This window comes from Spermophilus citellus (assembly GCF_964194105.1).
Source record: "Spermophilus citellus genome assembly, chromosome: 15".
NCBI classification, from domain to species: domain Eukaryota; kingdom Metazoa; phylum Chordata; class Mammalia; order Rodentia; family Sciuridae; genus Spermophilus; species Spermophilus citellus.
In genome coordinates, this window is record NC_138195.1 from 19,711,101 (window position 1) to 19,730,940 (window position 19,840).

Below are 19,840 nucleotides of genomic sequence, written 5' to 3' on the forward strand. Positions count from 1 at the left end.
AGAACCAGGCATTAGCCATGGGTGCAGCCTCATTGGTCCCCATTGGACCAGGCTGACAGGAAGCTCCAGAATCCAGAGCCCCTAAAGGTGGGGAGGAGAGTCACTCTAGGGTCCTGGGAAGCACTGCTATTGTGTTTGCTCTAGCTGGATGGGCAGCACTCCACACAGGCAAACTTCCCTCCCTGCCCACCCCTGTCCTGCTGTCCCTAAGCAGCCACAACAAACACCTACATCCACCCTAAGGCCTTCAGGAGTGGCTATGTGTCCAAAGACAGGAGAGTAGAAATAGGCAACTCTGGGCACCTGTGTGAATCTGGTGTTTGTCAAGCTACCATTGTTGTGCTCAGAAAAAAGGGGCTCGGGGCATTCCTTCCTGTAACCAGGTCCCCAGACTGCCCAGCTCAGATAGGGAAGATGACAGATCCTGTAGGAGGCCTCAGGGGGTCAGCTGCCTATGTTGGACTCAAACTCCAGTGTGTAGCTTAAGAAGCCAAATGGCCTGAGTTCAAGGTTGCTACGGCGTCAATGTCCCCACCAAAACTCATGTTGAAACTTAATCCCCATTATGGGGGTTTAGAGATGATTGGGTCCCGAAGGCTCTGCTTTCATAAATGGATGGAGCCATCTTTGGTTGACTGGGTTATCTGAGAGTGGTCTGCTATAAATGCAGGTTTGGCTCTGTTCTCTTGTGTGCACCCCTTTCACTATGTGATGCCCTATGTTGCAGAGAGTCCCCATAGCAAGAAGGACCTCACCATATGTGGCCCTTTGATCTTGAACTTCTCAGTCTCTTAAACTATGAGCTGAATAAACATTTAGTCTTTGTTAATCACCCAGCCTGTAGAATTCAGTTATAGCAACAGAAAACTAAGTCAAAGCCCCAACTCTACTACAATCCAGTTGCATGTCATTGAGAAAGTGGCTTATTCTTTCTAATCCCCACTGTCTGTTTTTATAAAAGTTATCAAAACACCCCTTACCTTAGAGGGGTGTTTTGAATATTGTGGTAGGCAGGAATAATGGCCCACAAAGATATTCATGTCCTGATCCCTGGAAACTTGTGAATAAGTTACCTTATATGAGCTTGGGTTGCTTACGCCTGCTCCTGATGGGCTGCAGCTTGCTGTCCTGAGCCTAGGCTGATCCATCCCCTCAGTAGACAGACAATAGCCAGATCATTCCATCAGAGTGGTTGGGGGGTGCTGTGCTGCTCTGTGACTGTAAACTTGCTGGCTCAGAGAGCCCCAGGAAGGCCACTGCTTACCTGCTACTTCCCAGTCCTCTGCCCAGACTCCTTCACACTCACTCTTCCCATCATGCTAATGGCCTCTTTCCTCAAGCATCTGCAACTGTTGCTGAAGGCCATCTCTGTTTGCAGGTAGTTTGGTCCATGCATGGGGCAGGAGAAGGGTGCAATCTATAGGATGCAGCTCTCAATGGTTGGCTGGTATGTCCCTAGTCTCCCATTCCTTGGGCAAGACACTTCTGAGGCCTGCCTTGCACCATCTCAGGAGTCACTGGACTGAGTGAGGTGCCTAAGTAGCAATCTGCTCCTTAACATACCCCAACTGGCTCCCTCCCTTCCCTGTCCCTTTCCCCATGCTTTCTGGGGCTACCTTCAGAATAAACTGCTCAGATCTTTGTCTTAGGCTCTGTTTCTGATGGAGGCCAAGCTAAATAAAACCCTGCGCAACTGCAAAACCAGAGAGCCTCATCTGCCAGATACTTTTACTTAATTCAGTAACAACCACATTGTAAAACTTGGAGCTTCAAAGAATGGTTTTATAACTCCTAATGGAATAACAGTTCTTTGACCTAAATTATTTACCTTCCTTCCCATACATCCTAGTTCTGTTTTGGGATTCATGATAAGTCTCATTTCAACCTTCTAAATCTATGCTAGCATTTGACTCTGGATTTCCTTACCCTTGGACCTTCACCCTAGGATGACTAGTTTCTTTCTCTGCATTTATCATCAATTTAAAAATACACATATTCCTCTCACCCAAAAGCTAATTATCCAGACACCTTAGTGGATTGTCTAATTCCTTCCCAATGTGCACTGTTCTTTAGACCCACATCTCTGAGTTGTGCTTGGAGAGAGTGCTGAAACTCCTTCAAAGAGCCACAACATGGGGATCTGCGCTTCCCAAGCAGGGGACACGGTGACACCCCCATCAGGGCCAGCCCAGTGCCGCCAGCACAGGGTGCTCAATCCTACCTGGGCTGATCTCAAAGAGGTGTTTTCCCGGGTCCTCAGGGCCAGGAAGAAGTTCAGTCACCTGGGTCCCTTGTAGAGAAATAAATCCCTAAAATGGAGACAAACACAAACACAGGAAGCATGAAATGGCTGGAAATTGTCATCTTGATCCCTGGAGAGAGGAGGATAGAAGTCAAGTCCTTTAGGGTCTAGCAGGGAAATGGGGTGTCAAAGAGAAGCAAGTGCCTCCTCTCCATAACAGGGCGCCAGGCACAGAGGGGGCCCCTGCACAGGGCTCTCAGGTGGAGTAGGGTGGGCACTATTGCCTGCACCCACAGGTGAAGGAGCTCTGCCTACAGGACGGCCTGACAGAAGGCAAGGAAAGGCAAGTGTGAGCTCTCACCATTGCCCCCGCCAGGGGCCCATCTGTAGTCTGTCTAGGCCTGCAGTGGTGTAGGCGTAAGAACATCAGGGAGAGGAAGGCCACCATCTGAGGCTTGGCTCTGAGGTGACAGCATCATAGATCCGGGTGTATCCAGTTCCTCCATGTCCTGGCAGGGTGAAATTTCATTTCTTATCTTGGTTTTATTTATTCACTTAAATTAACTTTAATGATTTATTTTTTGATTCTGGGGATAGAAACTCGAGCCTTGTGTAGGCTAGGCAATGCTCTACCACTGAGCCACATCCACAACCCAACGTCTCATTTCTTTAATTGTAAAATGGGAGTTAGCTACCATGCACAAAGTCCCCAACCTAGATAGTGCCATCTGCCTGGCACACATGAATATAGTTGTCCCTCTGTATCCAGGACTCCCCATGGATCCCTACAACCACAGATGCTCAAGTCCCTTATATAAGATGGTGTAGAATTTGCATATCACATATGCACATCCTCTGATAGACTTTAAATCATCTTGATCACTTAACATACACAATACAATGTAAATGCTATGTAAATAGTTGTTAGACTATATTGTTTAGATAATGATGACAAGGGGAAAAAAAATGTCTGTACATGTTTAGTTCAGACACAATTAGATCCTGAATTTCTCAATCTGTGCTTGGTTCAGTATGTGGAAATGCAATCTGAGATTATGGAGGGCCAACTGTGTATGTTCGAGGAGGCGGGTTCCACCTGGCTTTCTAATGCTGAAATCTGATAGCCAAATTGAAAGATGCCAGGGGTGTAGGGACAGGTTTGAGTTCCTGCCCTGTACTGCTGTGCTGTATGTCCTTAGGTAAACCACCTCATTCCTCTGATGCTAACTTCCTATGTTCTGCACCATGGGACAGTAACTCTCACTTCTCAGGAATGTTCATATGCCAGATTCATGTCCCGTGAGTCCTACCCAGGAGATGAGGGATTCTCAAGACCACCCCTTCCTTTCCCCACCACCCGGCTAGGCAGGGCCTCCTTCACCCTCCTGGTGAGGGCTTTCATCTCTGCTGAGGACTTCCTTCATTTCATTCACATTCACTTTTACTCAACTGTGTAGGGCTGGGCTATGCAGTTTTGGGGTCTCTTCATAGGAAATTCATTTCAAACTCAATCCCTGCAGCCAGCTCCTGAGTTCAAATTCTGGCTCAGCTACCTATAAATTTCTTAGCTTCTCTGTGTCTCAGTTTTCTTACTTACGAAACAAACAGGAGTAAAAACAGTTCTTGTGGGGCTGTGGTGTGCGTTAAATGAATACTCAGAACACTTTAGAGCAGAGCCTGGCACGCAGTGACAATCGTGTGTTTGCTAAATATATCTCTGCTCTTATTGTGTTTGGGCTCCATACCAGGTGGGGGAGCAGCATCCCTGTATATGTACGTGTCCAGGTGAGGGGCACAGTTGTCTGATTTGAGCCAGTCACCCCCAGGCCCCACCCCATGTGTGCTGACAGAGAGCTCCTTTCCTGGGCAAGTACTAATTCATTTAATATGCACAACAGCCACACAAAGTACTATTACAACTCCTGTCTCACAGTTAAGGAAACTGGGACACAGACTGGTTAACCAATTTACCTATAGCTAGGCCAGGCCTTTTCTAGGCAAATCTCGGCTGTAACAGGGTGACTGGAGCCCTCATGAGTCTGCTGGCATCTTGCGCTGCAAGCCCAAGTAGAAATGCCTTTTCTTATTTAAGCAACATAAAGTCAGAATGATGTCTCTACCCACAGATGCTCGCTTTAGAGAAATTACAGTAATAAACCAGAGAACCAGCTGGTAATGATTGTAACTGAATTAACAGTTCCTTTCTTGCTAGGAACCTGGAGCTACTGGGAATAAATTAGGACTGCAGCCTCAGGATACGGGAACATGCTCATTAGAGGGCGTGGGTGAGATCCATCACTGCCTAATGGGATGCGTCTTGGGTATTTGCTGTTTCAGTAACTGAGTCTCTGTAATTCTGGGCATGTTTCTTCTTTCCCATGCCTCAATATCTGTCATCTGTAAAATGGGAGAAACAATATTGACATTGACATTACTTGCTACTCCAGCTAAATGTAAAAAGCAGAAATAACTTCTGTTTATGGAGCTATTTCTGTGTTTCTGGTTCCTGGCCTTAACTATTGAATTTAATCAAGATGCCCCACCCGGGGGGAACTACTATTGCCATCTTCCAGTAGATGAAGATGGGAGACGAAAAGCAATTGCTCCTGTGCTCCACAGCTGGCAAGAGAGAGCTGGGGTGTGATCTGGTGACGGGGTGGGGAGGCTGATACTGGAACCCTATTTCCCCCACTGTGCTTCCCTCATTTCCGACAGCAGGCTGAATTTTCTTGCAAGAAGCCAGGCTGTGACTCTGGGATCTGCCGTTCACCTTGCTCACAGGTGACTCTAAATGTGTCTCCACCATTGCAAGGGTCTCTTGGGACAGGCCTTCAGCTGCACTGATCCCCCACCTTCCACACGTTGAGAGCCAGGCTTTGATTCCAGGGGTTTAGCACTGAGGTGGGGCCAGAGGGCAGGGTAGCAGAGGGAGTGATAAGTGATAAGTCTAAGTGATTTGACGTGTTAAGACTGGGATAACAGGACAATAAGGAGTCAATATAAAGCATCCAACTGAAATACTCAGCCTTGCTTGAGCTTACTTCCCAAATCACCCTAGGGCTTGTTCAATCTGAAATAACTAGCTGGTGTTGCAGTGGTGTTTAGCAACAAAGAAAAAAGCACCATGATTTGTAGTGTTTGCCAACCTCTGGGATATTCACATCCCTCCCCCTCCATGTGTTTTCATGATGTCTTTGAAGGTGGAGCTGGGAAAAGATGTGCTACAGTGTTTGCATTAGAGGTGAGTAAGCTGAGAGCACTGGACATAGTAAACGTAGTCAAACAATTAGGAAGCAAAGTATTCTAGGTACTTCAACCTTTATTTTTAGTATAATTTGTCTAATTGTAGGTTTGTGCACGATTTAATTGCTAATTGTGGAAGTGTTTGACCAGTTAGCGCCTGACCCCACCCTGGGGTTTCTGACTCTATAGGTCTGGAGAAAATAGGAGAATTTGCATTTTTAACCAGTTTTCTGGTTCTGCTACCTCCAGGGAATACACTTTGGAGAACCACTGTTCTAGGGGCCCTGAGAGAAGGCAGTGAAAGGTTGGTGCCTCTTTTATGAACTTATTCCACACCTCAGTTTCCCTCACCTGTAAGATTGGGATAATAATAGTATCCCCCTCCTTAGGTAGTTGGGAGGATGAAATGATTTGTTATCTGCCACAGTGTCCTGGAGAGCAAGGTCTTGGCTAAAATTCTGTGCCTTGACACAGGGGTCACAAGGGTCAGTAACTGCTACCATCCTCTCATACAATGCCCTTCCCCACAGGGATCTTGGCATTTCTTTAAGAAGTCCAAAGTAAGTGTTAGCAATATGTAAGGGCCAGCTGGCCTTCTTACTACAGTGCCAGGTCAGGACTTAAATATCTGCACTCTGAGAAGGGACCAAGCATATGGTTTGTGCTAGATCTGCACAATTTGCTGATGGGACCCTGGATACAGAATGCAAGTGTGTAAACTCCAAGCACCTGATAGGTTCCCATGGAGTCTGGGCCCTTCCCCCTCCCCTTTTGTCTGAGCTGATGCACATTTGCTCTGTTTGGGAATTTGCTCAGCCTGCATATCTAAATTCATCCCTAGAGACTGTAGCTGACTTAATTCATCTTTAGTCCTATACTGATGCAGTCCATTGGTATAAATGACTAATGGACAAAGAACATGCCATTCTGTCTGTATCTAGCAGAGCTCCACTCCCAGGCCGGCTGCTGTCTCCACCATAGATCCCTCCATGACTTTCGTGAATGTACCAATCTGAACTCCCCAAGGAGACTTGTGGGCTTCAGATAGAGCCCCTGACCACAAACTTCACTGGAAGTTTCTTCCAGAAACTTCTCTCAAAGAACTAACCTCTGGCAAATGGATAGGACATGCCCAGCAGAGGGCTTTTGGGAGAGAGTATATTTCATATATAGCAGCAAATTAGAAGCTTCACTCAAAATTCATATTAAACGCAAACTCCAGAAATACTGCAGACCAGAGGAAAGCAGCCTAGAGATTGGCTTCATTCTATCTCATTTGTCTAAACCTCATAATGGGGAACCCAAGGAGTGGCCCAACCTTTAGGGGCTGGTGAAGATGTTCAGAATTGGGGAAGACTACCTGTCAGGTTCTATACGTGTTGTCTGTTGCTACATAACGCATTACTGCAGAATGTAGAGCAGTAAACATTTATTCTTTAATAGGATTTATGTAGTTCAGGAAGGTTAAAATTGATAGGTCAGCAAATGAGATAAAATGAAATACAAAACGTTCAATTCCAAAGAAGGAAAAGCTGGACACAGTGTGCATGCTTGTAATCCCAGCAACTCTGGAGGATGAGGCAGGAGGATTGCAGGTTTGAGAACAGCCTCACCACTTAGTGAGACCCTGTCTCAAAATAAAAAAAAATAAAAAGGGCTGGGGAAGTAGCTCAGTGGTAAAGTGCCCCCTGGGTTAAATCCCCAGTAACCCCCACCCCAGAATAAGTAGAAAATACATTCTTTTCAAATGCACTTGGAATTTTTACTAAGATGTCTATAAAACTCCCAATAAATGTAAAAGAATTCAAATACAACATATATTCTTTGACCACGATGGAATTAAATTAGAACTCAATAATGGAAATATTTCTGGAAAATCACCAAATATTTGGAAACTAATTAATGTACCTCTAAATAGTCCATGGATCAAAGAAGAAATAACAAAGAAACAAAGTACTTTGAAATGATAAAAATGAAAACACATATAAAACATATGTAAGATACCTCTAAAGGAGTAATTATGGCACCAAATGCTTACAGTAGAAAAAAGGCCTCAAATCAAGATCCAGCATCCTTATAGAAATTCAGCAAAGAAAATTAAACCCAAAGTAAGTAAAGAAAAGAAAAATAAAAACCAGAGTGGTTATAAGTAAAAAAATAGAAAAATAATACAGAAAAATGAATGAAAACAATTAATCCAAAACTGGTTCTTTGAGATCAATAAAATTGAAAAGCCTCAAGTCAAATCAGGGAAAAAAAGAGATATCAGAACTGAGAGGTGATGTCACTACAGAGTCTTCAGCTGTTGAAATAATAATAAGATAACAATAAGAACAACATTACAGGGCTGGGGCCAGAGCTCAGTGAGACAGTGTGTGCTTAGCATGCCCAAGCCCTTGGGTCAATCCCCAGGAACACACACACACACACACACACACACACACACACACACATAGAACCATTACACTAATAAATATGTCAACTTAGAAGAAGTAGAAAAACTCCTTGAAAGAAATAAATTATCAAGTTCATTTAAGAATTACCTAAAGAGCCCTATTTCTAGTAAAGAAATTTGTCCCTAAAAACCTTCCTACAAAGCTACTAGAAAGAATTCTAGGCTTAGGTGGCTTAACCAAATATCTAAGAATAACAACAGTACTATACAAACTCTGAGAAAACTGAAGAAAAAGACATTTTCAATTTTATTATGACAGCACTAACTTGATATAAAATCAGCTGAAGACATTACAAGAAAAGGATACTATAGACCAATGTTCCCATGAACATAGATGCAAAAGTTCTCAACAGAGGTTAGTAAATCTAATTCAATAATATATAAAAAGGAAACTACCCAGGAACCAACTGGGACTTATCCCAGGAATTCAAGTTTGATTTAACATTCAAAATCAATCAATGTAATTCATCATATTGATAAACTGAAAAATAGAAAGGCTACAATCATCTCATAAATACAAAAAAGCATTTGACAAAATTCAACATCCATTCCTGACAAAAGTTCTCAAAAAACGAGGGATCTTTATAAACAAGATAAAAGTCATCTTTAAAAAAACTATAATCTGGTATATTTGACTGTGAAAGACTAAAAGCTTTCCCCTAAGACCAGGATCAAGATGACAGTGTTCTCATCATGAGTATTAAAGTACTGGCACACTAACTGGTATAGAAAAAAAATCAGATTCCTATAATTCCAATAATTTGGAGGCTATGGCTGGAGAACTACAAGATTGAGGCCAGCCCAGGCAAATTAGTGAGACTCTATCTTAATAAAATATAAAAATTTCTGATGATCTAGCTCAACAGTACGGTGCCCCTGGGTTTAATACCCAGTTATAGGCATAGAGGTGTAGATAAAACAAGAAAAAGAAACAAAAGTGACCCAGATTGGAAAAGAAAAAATAAACTATATCTTCAGAGAACATAATTGTCTATGTATAAATCTAATGAAAGCTACTAGAACTAATAGATGAGTTGATCAAGGCTGCAAGGTACAAGAAAATGCAGAAAATTAAATCATATTTCTATATATTAGCAATAAACAACTGGAAATTAAAAATTAAAATCATTAATTGCATTAAAATATAAAATATTTAAGGATAAATATGACAAAAGATGTTAAAGATCTGTGCACTAAAATATAAATAATGAAGAAATGATAGAAAATTTAAACAATGTATACTATTTATACATATATAATATATATTTATATAATTTATATATAAATTTATACAAATTTATACTATTGGTCAGAAGACTTACTATTGTTAAGCTGTTAATACTTTACAAATTGATCTATACATTCAGTACAATTTCAATCCAAATACCAGAGGCATTTTTGTAGAAACTGACAGGCTAGTTCTAAAATTCACATAGAAATGTAAAGGACCTAGAATAGCTAGACAACTTTGAAACAGAATAACAAAGTTGGAGATGTAACACTACTTGATTTTAAGGCATTATAAAGCTACAGTAAATAAAACAAGACACTGCCATCAAGATAAACAAATAGATAAACAGAAGAGAATAGAGGATTCAGAAATACACCCATGCATATATGAACAACTGCTTTTTGACAAATGTGTTAAAGCAATTCCATGAAGAAAGAACAGTGTTTTCAACAGTGGTGGAACAAGTACATATTCATGCTCAAATAAATGAAGTCTGATCCATACCTCACATCATACAAAAATATACTAAAAATAATGGTACTCCTGAACATACAATCTAAGACTATGAAAATTCTGGTAGAAAACTTTTATGATTTTGAATTGCACAAAGCTTTCTTGGGAACATCAAAGGCACAACCCAAAAGAGAACTAATTAATGCATTCGATTTATTTAAATTAAATCTGATCTTTCATGGAAAGTGTTAAGAGAATTAAAAGACAAGTTTTATACTGGAAAAATATTTGAAATATATATATATATATATATATATATATATATATATATATACACACACACACACATACACATACATACACACATATATGTTTTATATATATAATATATATTATATATATATATATATATATATTATAAAGGACTTATACCCAAAATTCAAATTTGTACTCTCAAAACTCATTAATAAGGAAATAATTCAATTGAAAAATAGGTTACATATTTGAACAGTTATTTATTATAGAAGATAGATGAATAGAAATAAGCTCATGAAAACGTCTTTAACATCATTAGTCAATAAGTAAATGCAAATTAAAACCACAATGTGATAGCATCACATGTCTATTAAAATTGATAAAATCAAAAAGACCGAGCATATCAGTCATGCCTAGCAGTACTGGGGGGTGGGGAGAACAACTTTTGTTGGTTGTGGAGGACCTAGAATTCTCATACACTGCTGATAGGAATGAAAAATGGCATAGTCACTTTGGAAGACAGTTCATCAGTTTCTTAAAAAGTTAAACATAAACCTACTGTATGATCCATCCATTCCTCTCTTAGATATTTACCCAAGAGACATAGCTTTCCTAAGTCCATACAGAAATTTGTAAATGAATGTTCATAGCACTTTATTTTTAATATCCCCAAACTGGATACAACCCAAATGCCACTAACACATAAATGGATCAACAAACTATGATATATTCATGCAATGGAATGACTATAGTTAGCAATTAGAATAAATGAAACAAAAGTTGTTCTCCCCCCTCCCAGTACTGGAGATTAAACCCAGGGGTGCTTTACCATTAAGATACATCACCATCCCTTTTTATTTTTTATTTTGGGGCAGGGTGTCACTAAGTTGCCCAGGCTGCCCTCAAACCTGTGGTCCTCAGTTCAGCCTCCCGAGTAGATGGGATCACAGATATGCCTCACTACTGCACCAGGATGCATCAGCTATTAATGGATGCTCTAAAATAAACGCATCTCTAAATGGGCATAGTGAGTGAAAGAAGTTAGACAACAAGCCAGAATTTATACTATATGATTCCATTAGTCTAAATTCTAGAAAAGGCAAACTAAGCAGATCAGTAGATACGGGGATTAGAGGTCAGGAAGGGCAAAGTCAGTGCAGGGGAGAGAGAAACTACAAAAAGATACAAGGAAACTTTTGGGAGAGTGGATATATTTGTTATCTTGATTGTGGTGATAGTTTTACAGATGCATACATATGTCAAAATTTATCAAACTATGCATGTTAAATATCTACACTTTACTCTATGTCAGTTATACCTCAATACAGCTTTAAAGGAAGGTTGATATCTGATTCAGTTACCAGAAAAATTTTAGGCATATGTGCTAGTTTCATAAAACCACAAATTTAGTTGCTTGAGACAACCCAAATTCATTTTCTTGCAGTCCTGAAGGTCAGAAGTCTGAAACAGACTTTCCTGGCTATGTCCCTTCAGGAGGCTCTAGGAGAGGCTCAGTTTCCCCACTTTTTCCACCTCTAAGGGACATTTCAAGGCCAGCAGCCATTACATCTTCAAATTGCTCTCTGCCTCTAACTTCTTCTGCCTCCTTTTCCACTATACAAAATTTGTGTGACTACCTTGGGTCCTCCAGGATGATCCAGGATAATTTCTTTATGTGTGGCCACTGGTTAGCAACCTTGACTCCATCTGAAGCCTTGATTCTTCCTTGCTGTGGAACATAACATAGTACTTGTTCCAGTGATAAGGACAGGAACTTCTTTCAGGAGGCCATTATTCTGACAACCATAGTGTATGTGGAAAAATATGGGTATGTGAATCTACTTCAAATGTAAATTGTTTTTTAACCCAGGGCTTGGGGGCTTGGGAGGCAAGCACTCTATCACTGAGCTATGTCAGACCAAGTAGTTTTGATAAAAACTTAAGATCAAGATACATTGTAAGGAGAAGAAATTAGTAGCACAATAATCATGTTCTATGGTCTGGATATTGGTTCTTCACAGGATTAATTTGTTGGAATCTAATACTCAATGTGATAGTATTAACAGGTAGGGATTCTGGGAAGTGATGAAGTTACGAGGGCTCCACCCTCACCAATGGGATTTGGTGCCCTATAAAAGAGGCCTCTTAGGGAGCTCTCTGCCTCTTCTGACTCAGGAAGTCATAGGAAGAAACCATCTATGAAGCAGAAATGGAGACTACACCAGCCAATGAATCTGCTGGAAACTTGATCTTCAAATTTCCAACCTCCAGATCAATATACTTCAGTTATTTATAAATTACCCCAGCTATGGTATTTTCGTAGCAGCTTGAATGGACTGAGATAACATCATAATATTCTCAATTTAAAAGATTTGCTAATATCTAATACTGAAGAAAGAATGCAGGAATCAGCATTCTCATACACTTTTTTAAAAAATATTTTTTAGACATTGATGGACCTTTATTTTATTTGTTTATTTATATGTGGTGCTGAGAATTGAACTCAGTGCCTCATACATGCTAGGTAAGCGATTTACCACTGAGCCACAACCCTAGTCCCTCTCATACACTTTTGATGAAATAGTTATTTTATAAAGCCTTTTTAAAAGTCACTTTGTAGTTTAAAAGTGAAATATCCTTTAAGGTTGAGTTTTAATAATTTGTTCCAAGGCAAGAAAGATAAACACACAAAAATGCATGTGAATTATTGCATTTTTTTTCTAGTAGAAAAAAAATGGACTCATTTGACTGTCAATGAGGGAGTGTTAAATAATTTGTGATATAACCATACCAAAATGAGATAAATATAAAAGGTTTTTAAGATGAGTTGTTAGGTAAAAAATAAAAGTGGCAGAAAAATAATTTTAGTGCAATCCTATTTCAATTTCTGTTATTTCCCTCCCTCAAGAACCCACAAGTTATACACACACACACACACACACACACACACACACACACACACATATATGTCAAAATTTATCAAACTATATATGTATATGTTTTAGTCAGCTTTTTTGCTACTGTGAATAAACGGATCCAAACATAACAACTGTAGAGGAGGAAAAGTTTATTTGAGGGCTCATGGTTTCAGAGGTCTTAGTCCATAGAAGGAAGGCTGGCTCCATTCCTTGGGGCTTGAGGTGAGGCTGAGCACCATGGCAGAAGAATGTGGCAAAGGGAAGCAGCTCACATGGTGATCAGAAAGCAGAGACAGAAACTGCACTTTCCAGATACACAGTATATACCCATAACCACAACTCCAATGCACCACTTCCTCCAGCCATACCCCACCTGCCTCCAGGCACCACCCAGTTAATCCCATCAGAGATTTTTTTTTTTCTGATTGGATTAAGGCTATAACCCAATCATTTCTCCTCCAAACTTTGCATTGTTTCACATGTGAGCTTTTAGGGGACACCACATCTAAACCATAACAATGTAAATATAACCCTCTCTTTGTATCCTTAGGTTATTGATTCCAGAACCCATTGTCCTTCCATGGATACCAAAACCTAAGGATGTTTACCAATCTTATATAAAGTGGCATAGTATTTGCATATAACATGTGTACATCTTCCTGTAGACTCTGGGACTCATTTTAAATTTTATGCATGCTGAGGATCTGAGCCCAGGGCCTCATGCCAGCGATGCGAACACTCTATCACTGATCTGCATCCCCACCCTATCTTCCTGTAGACCTTAAATCATCTCTAGATTTCTTATAATACCTAATGCAATATATAGGCTATATAAATTGTTGTTATATAATATTTTAGAAAATAATAATAAGAAAAAGTCTATATGTGTTGAGTTCACAAGCAGTTTTTGTATTTTTTTTTTCTTATATAGCTTTGATCTGTGATGGTTGAATCTGTAGACACAGAGACTTCAATTATGGAGGGTCAACTGTATTCAGAAATAGCACACAAAGCTTACACTTTTGGAGGAAGGGAATGGTGAGGCAGATTTTATGTTTTGCCCTGTAATGTTTGCATCCAAATAAGAAAACTTAAATAATGTGAAAATTGAAAAAAAAAAAAAAGAAAGGGCAGTCAGATCATTTGTGGAGTGCTGCTGAAGCCTGAATAATGGGCTGTTGGCATCTGTCTACCATCACCCTCTTACTGAATGCTTCACCTTAATGTGTCAGTGGTCATGCAGGTCTGCTCAGCATTCCTGCACCCAGAATGCACATCTGTCATTTCCAAGCAAAGGAGTGTGACCACTGTGCCCTGAAAACATTTAGGGTGGCAGGCCTCTCAAACTTTCCTTGGATTAAAATCAAGTGGCAATTAACTCTTCAAGTCCTCTGATCAGTGTGAGCACAAGCTCCTACCTGCAGGGCACCCTTATCCATGTGGGAAGGCTGCCATGGCCTGTTTTGTGAAGAATTTTCAACATGGGACAGCCCTCAGAATACAGATAGTTCAGAAGTCTCATCCCTTTCCATGGGAAAAGGAGTGAGATTAACAATTGCAACAGCATTGAAGATTTCTACTCAGAAGTCTGTAGTCAGATGTCAGACCCAGAACTTGATTCATGGCGAAGAGACAAACAATGATTCCATTTGAAATCTGAGATGAGATGGGACTGGCATGGAAATATCAGAGGTTTGAGCCTCATGCACGTCTGATTTCAATCCTGCTCCCACTGCTTATTGATGGCAAGCATGGTGACAAGTTTGCTTGTCTGGTCTCAGTTTCCTTCTTTGTTGAATGGGGGTAAGACATTTCCCCAGGGCTCTGAGAATTAAATGGGATTAATTAAGTGAACAAAAGGGCTGAAAGGGAGTTGGGCTATAGCAAGTACCCAGGACATCTAAGAAAGGGTGACACCATGGAGGCCATGTTAGTGCAAGTTTATAACTGGGACAGAGGTCACAGTGGGTCTCCCCAGCAAAACCCTGTGCAACCAGGAAAGAGGGCCTCAGCTGCTTCTTCTGTAATGTGGGAGTATATTGAGGACTTCATGGGCTAATGCCTTAACAACCACAGGTTCTGTGCTTGGCAAGAGTAAGTACTGATTTGTGAATTATACCGTCAAGTTCTTCATTCCTCACTGCTGAGTTTGTGCCTTGTAAATGCTCAGTGCCTGTATGAATGAATACTTATCATAATTATTTCACAACCTATTTTGGTCACTCCATTGTTGATTTAGTCTGTTTTTAGAAATATCCCCAACTTCCATGCAGATTTCAGGACCAGGATGGCCTCAGAATTTGTGATGACAATCGTTGAGGTCCTCCTGCAAGGCCTGGGGTATTTGCAGTTGGCCTGCTGGCCTGAGTTTGAGGATTTGCAATAGTTCTGAGGTCTCTGCAATCTGAAATTCAGCTTTCTCTCTAATCCTATCAAGGGGCGGTTCTCTGGGATGTCTTCATTTTTCACCTTGTTGAGAAGGAGACTGTCTGAAGAAACAACTTCTGAAAAGCTTCTTATGAAGCCACATGATAAGATCCTCCACAGGCAGCATCTTGGAAAATTGCAGACACATTTTAAAAAGCAATCACTCAGGTTCCTTATCTTTTAATAATTCTATTCAGGGCCTCAGATTCATCTTTAAAAGCTTTCACTGTCTGACACCCAACCAGGAACCGAACCTCTCTGTATTTTATATAAATAATACAAGTCAGAATGAAGTTCAGTGCCAAGTGGGGAAGCATCCTCCCCTGGTTCCTTATCACACAAGTCTGTAACCATGAGCCGTTACCTTCCAAAAGGCAGATGTTAAGAAACGCATTGTAAAGGTTAGAGACAAATGAGATCTTGGGTGAGGCACTTTCCCTCCCTAAGGAGTGGAGATGAAACACTTGTCCAGTCTCCTCTTTGCTGAGGACTTTGTCCTGAAGATTGTTCCAACAGATTGCCCACGTGCCATGTGGACTCTAAATGCCCTCAGCGTGCATGGACTGTGCCCGTGGTTTGCAGTTAGCAAAATGGTCCTAGGAACACTCTGCTTCACCACTGTGTCTTGGGGTTACATCTGTTCCCTAGGAAATTTTAGACTATGTGAGCTGTGCCCCAGGATCCATGTGTTGAGAATAACATGGCATTCTTTAGAAAACAGGAAATTTTTTAGGGGATGGTACCAGGGATTGAACTCAGGGGCACTCAACCACTGAGCCACATTCCCAGCCCTATCTTGTATTTTATTCAGAGACAGGGTCTCACTGGGTTGCTTAGCACCTCGCTTTTGCTGAGGCTGGCTTTGAACTTGTGATCCTCCTGCCTCAGCCTCCTGAGCCACTGGTATTACAGGCATGTGCCACCATGCCTGGCCATTAGAAAGCAGGAATTTTAGGGCTGCAGCCCCAGCAACCTTCACCTTCCTGTACCTCCCCAGCCCCTTGGACCATCTCCTGGGACATCCGGTCTAGCCCCTTAGTCCATGAATTTCTACCAGGGAACCATGGGTGGGCTGGGGTTCTGGGGCCTGGGGCAGGCTTGCAGCTAAGCCCAGCTACATCTGGGGCCATGATGGAGCCCTTAAGAACTCTCAGGTCTCAGAGCTAATGGCGTCTTCCAATCCCCCAGGAAGTGCTCTTTCCAGGGTGTGAGGGTCCTGGTTTGCTCTGCAATTAGTTGCATGGCAAGCCAGAATCCTGAGGTAACCCAAACCATGCCTCTTGACTTGTCCTGAGTCATTCCTGGGGTCCTTCCTTCATCCCACGGGCAGTGTGGTTGAGGCTGTACTGGTGGTCCCAGTCCCTCTTCCCTTTAGCCTATCATTAATGTTGGCACTGTAATGTCTTGACCATGTTCACAAGAATAAGATGCCATGTCATGTTGGGAAGAGTCTACACACAGCCCAGTGCTCACTGGTTCTAGTGTTCTGGCCTTGGGTTGGGGGAGCTGAATAGTGTCCCAGAGATGCAGGGAACTAAGGCTGACATGACCAGTGGAGCAGGATGCTAACCTGGGATTTCTTAAATCCTCCAATGTTTATTTTGCCCCAGGAGAAGGGAGGAGACATAAAAGTGCATGTTATTTTATAACAGATTTGGGGCGAGTTGTTAGAGTCACTGAATCTCCATGGACTGCTGTTTCTGAGTGTCCTGTGGTTAGGGCACATGATGCAGTTCCAGACAGTGGGACTAGACAGGACTGACAAGATCACTTTTTGGCCTGCTTCTCTAAAATCTGCCCAAATCTAGCTTCTCTTCCTACTACCACACTGGGTCAACCTGGGAGGCCTCAGAGACAGATGAGGCCCACACTTGACCCACAGCTGATATTGCTCCAAGGACGGATAAACTTTAATTATGTTTAGCAGTAGAATTTTGGAGGACATTTAACATTGTGTATTTTAATTAATCAGATGTTATTTTAAGAAAATAAATATTAATATCTTGAACTGGTCATTGAACTGGTCATCCAACCATAGGCACACACACCCACTCCTCCCCTCAACTTAAACCTGTAGCATTCTTAAACACTGTATTTCTATGCTGGTAAAGCTGTTTAATAATGTTATAGTCCTCTTGTATTCTCTGTTTCACTTTATGTGGTTCTAGTTACTTTGTGCCAACTACAGCCTGATTAAATGGAAAATTCCAGAAATAAACAATTTATTAGTTTTAAATGCATGCCATCCTGAGTAGCTTGTTGAAATTTCAAGCCAACATGCTGTTTTTCATGTGAGATATGAATCATCCTTTTGTCCAGAGTATGCATGCTGTGTGCCCTAGTTACTTAGTTACTTAGTAGCTGTCTTATTAGATTGACTGTTGTGATATGTCAGTGCTATGTTCATGTACCTTTATTTTACTCAATAATGTCCCAAAAGTGCAAACTTGTATTATAGCATGTTGTTTTAATTATTCTATTTTTTATTTATTGTTGTTAATCTCCTATTGTGTCTAATTTATAAATTAAACTTTTATGTTTAGGAAAATACCTGGTATATATAGGGTTTGGTACTATCTGCAGTTTCAGAGCTTCACTGCAGATTTTGGAATGTATGTCTATGGATAAAGGGGAGCTACTATAATGATTTTTCCTTTGCTTCTGACTGGATGTTGGAAAGTAAAAAGTAATAAAAGGCCAGTTCATCTACTTGTGATATGGCATTGGGGATGTGGGCCTATGGGGAAATATCTGGCTCTGATGGCCCAAAGTGCTGAGCAGAGCATGGCAGATGGTCTGGATTCTGGCCTCCAGCTACAATGGTCTACAGTAATCTCATCTGCTTGGCCTTTTGGACTGAACTATTGAAAGAAGTCCAGTAAGGTCATTTAGGTCATTTCCAAGAGGGGTGTGACCACCATGCCTGTCCTATCCAAATGCCCAGCCTGTGAAGGATCTCCCATTGGCAGTCCCAGGAGTCTGAAAATGACCCCCACTTCCTCCTTGGCTCACTGGACCAGATGGTAGGCCTCTGCCTCCCCCCAAACGCTTGCTGTTTCATATGGAGGTGTTTGGAAACTGGGATAAACCTAATCCCTCTGGCCACCGATGGCATTTGGGGCTTTATCGACATCATGGTTGAGGCAGGAACTAGCTAGCCATCAGCAGGCATCTGCTCTGGGCTTCTCTGGAAGGGACTGGCTCTTTACTGGCTACCCATGTCTTTCCAGGATTTTCTTTGATTCAGGAGGCAGGTGGATGTTGGTGCTAATTTCTGCCCCTCATTAATGCTTACCCTGCCCTCTGCTCCTCAGAGCCTGCCTGGAGGATTTAGAACAGGCTCTGCTGTTCCTCCAAAATTGGTAGATTTTGATGGTGCTACCTGGTCTTTGTCCACAAGGTTGCTGGTCCTCACTGCCTAGATCTGTAGCACTGCACCACAGGTCTGTTCTCCCATGCCATTGTCCCTGCCATGTTTGCTGGGCTTCTCAGTGTCTCCAGCCTTCTCACCCTAAAAAGAATAGACTGTCCTGGGGGACAAGCTGCTGGCTCAGGCTGGGAACACCATTGTCAACCAAAGTCAGTCCAAGTCCTGGAACACACTCCCTCAGATGTTTGTTTCTGCTCAGAATATACCTTTGGGATGTGATGCTGAGTCCAACAGCCTTCCTGGAAGTGGGAGGAGCCCTTCCTTGGCTGGGAATGGTTTCATTCTGTTATTTCTGGGAGGCTATGCAGCTAGTGCCAGTTTCTGGCTATATGGTACCTCTGAGAGGGAGGCCACTATGCTGTTTAGTTGAGAACAAGCATAGATACTTTTACATTGACCTGCCCCGGCTATGCCAGGCTGATCTGCTGAGCTGATAGCTGTCAAAGGGCACATGCTGCATTTTGCTGAAGAAGGCACACTTCACCTCCATTTTTACAAAGACCACAGTCCATCCCAGATACATTCCCATCATCCTCAATCCTGGGAAGCCCAGAAGAGGCAGCAAGCCAGCACCAGCTCACCCAAATTACCAAATTACTTCTGTCATACCCCAATAAACTGTAGCTCAGTATTAAACCAATGCAGTGAGAATGCCCAAACTGTATTAAACCAAGGAGTGAGAATGCCCAAACTGTAATGAAAAGTAACTTATATTCGTCCAAACAATGAATAAAATATGTTTCCAATGCTGCCTAAAATGTCATTGGATTCATTTTTCTGCCTAGTAATTGACAAAACTCATAATTTACCAATCAGTCTTCTGGCTATTACTGTAAATTACTAGGTTGAATTGAAAGCTAAAGGATTGATCTACTATAAGTGGGAGATATTTAAGTACTGTAAGCTAATATCCATGCTATGTTAAATTAGCAGTCCCTAGAGGTGTTCATTACATTTATGCCAGCAACCAGAGACACTGCAAAAAAGAAAAACAACAACACAGAAGTCAATTTTAGAAGGTGGGGATCTATTTTTTTAGGCAGTGTCACTCTGGGTACAAATGAATTCTAGGGCAGCCACAATGCTTGTGATTTTGTGATTTATTTACTCATAAGGTGTCAACAGGCTTCTTAGTAACTTGTTTCCTCTCCCTAGAACAGTGGCAGAATACTGCCAAATAATTATT

General features: G+C 41.5%; 1 protein-coding gene across 10 annotated transcripts in view; it reads right to left on the reverse strand.

The window, feature by feature from the left end:
• ARHGAP22 (Rho GTPase activating protein 22) overlaps positions 1–19,840 on the reverse strand; it is a 203,639-nt gene that overhangs the window by 103,836 nt on the left and 79,963 nt on the right. For all 10 annotated transcript variants that reach the window (XM_081267676.1, XM_081267669.1, XM_081267672.1 and 7 more), the window contains one exon: positions 2,222–2,309. In XM_081267676.1, coding sequence (XP_081123802.1) covers positions 2,222–2,309 — 88 coding nt within the window. The remainder of the gene's footprint in view (positions 1–2,221; positions 2,310–19,840) is intronic.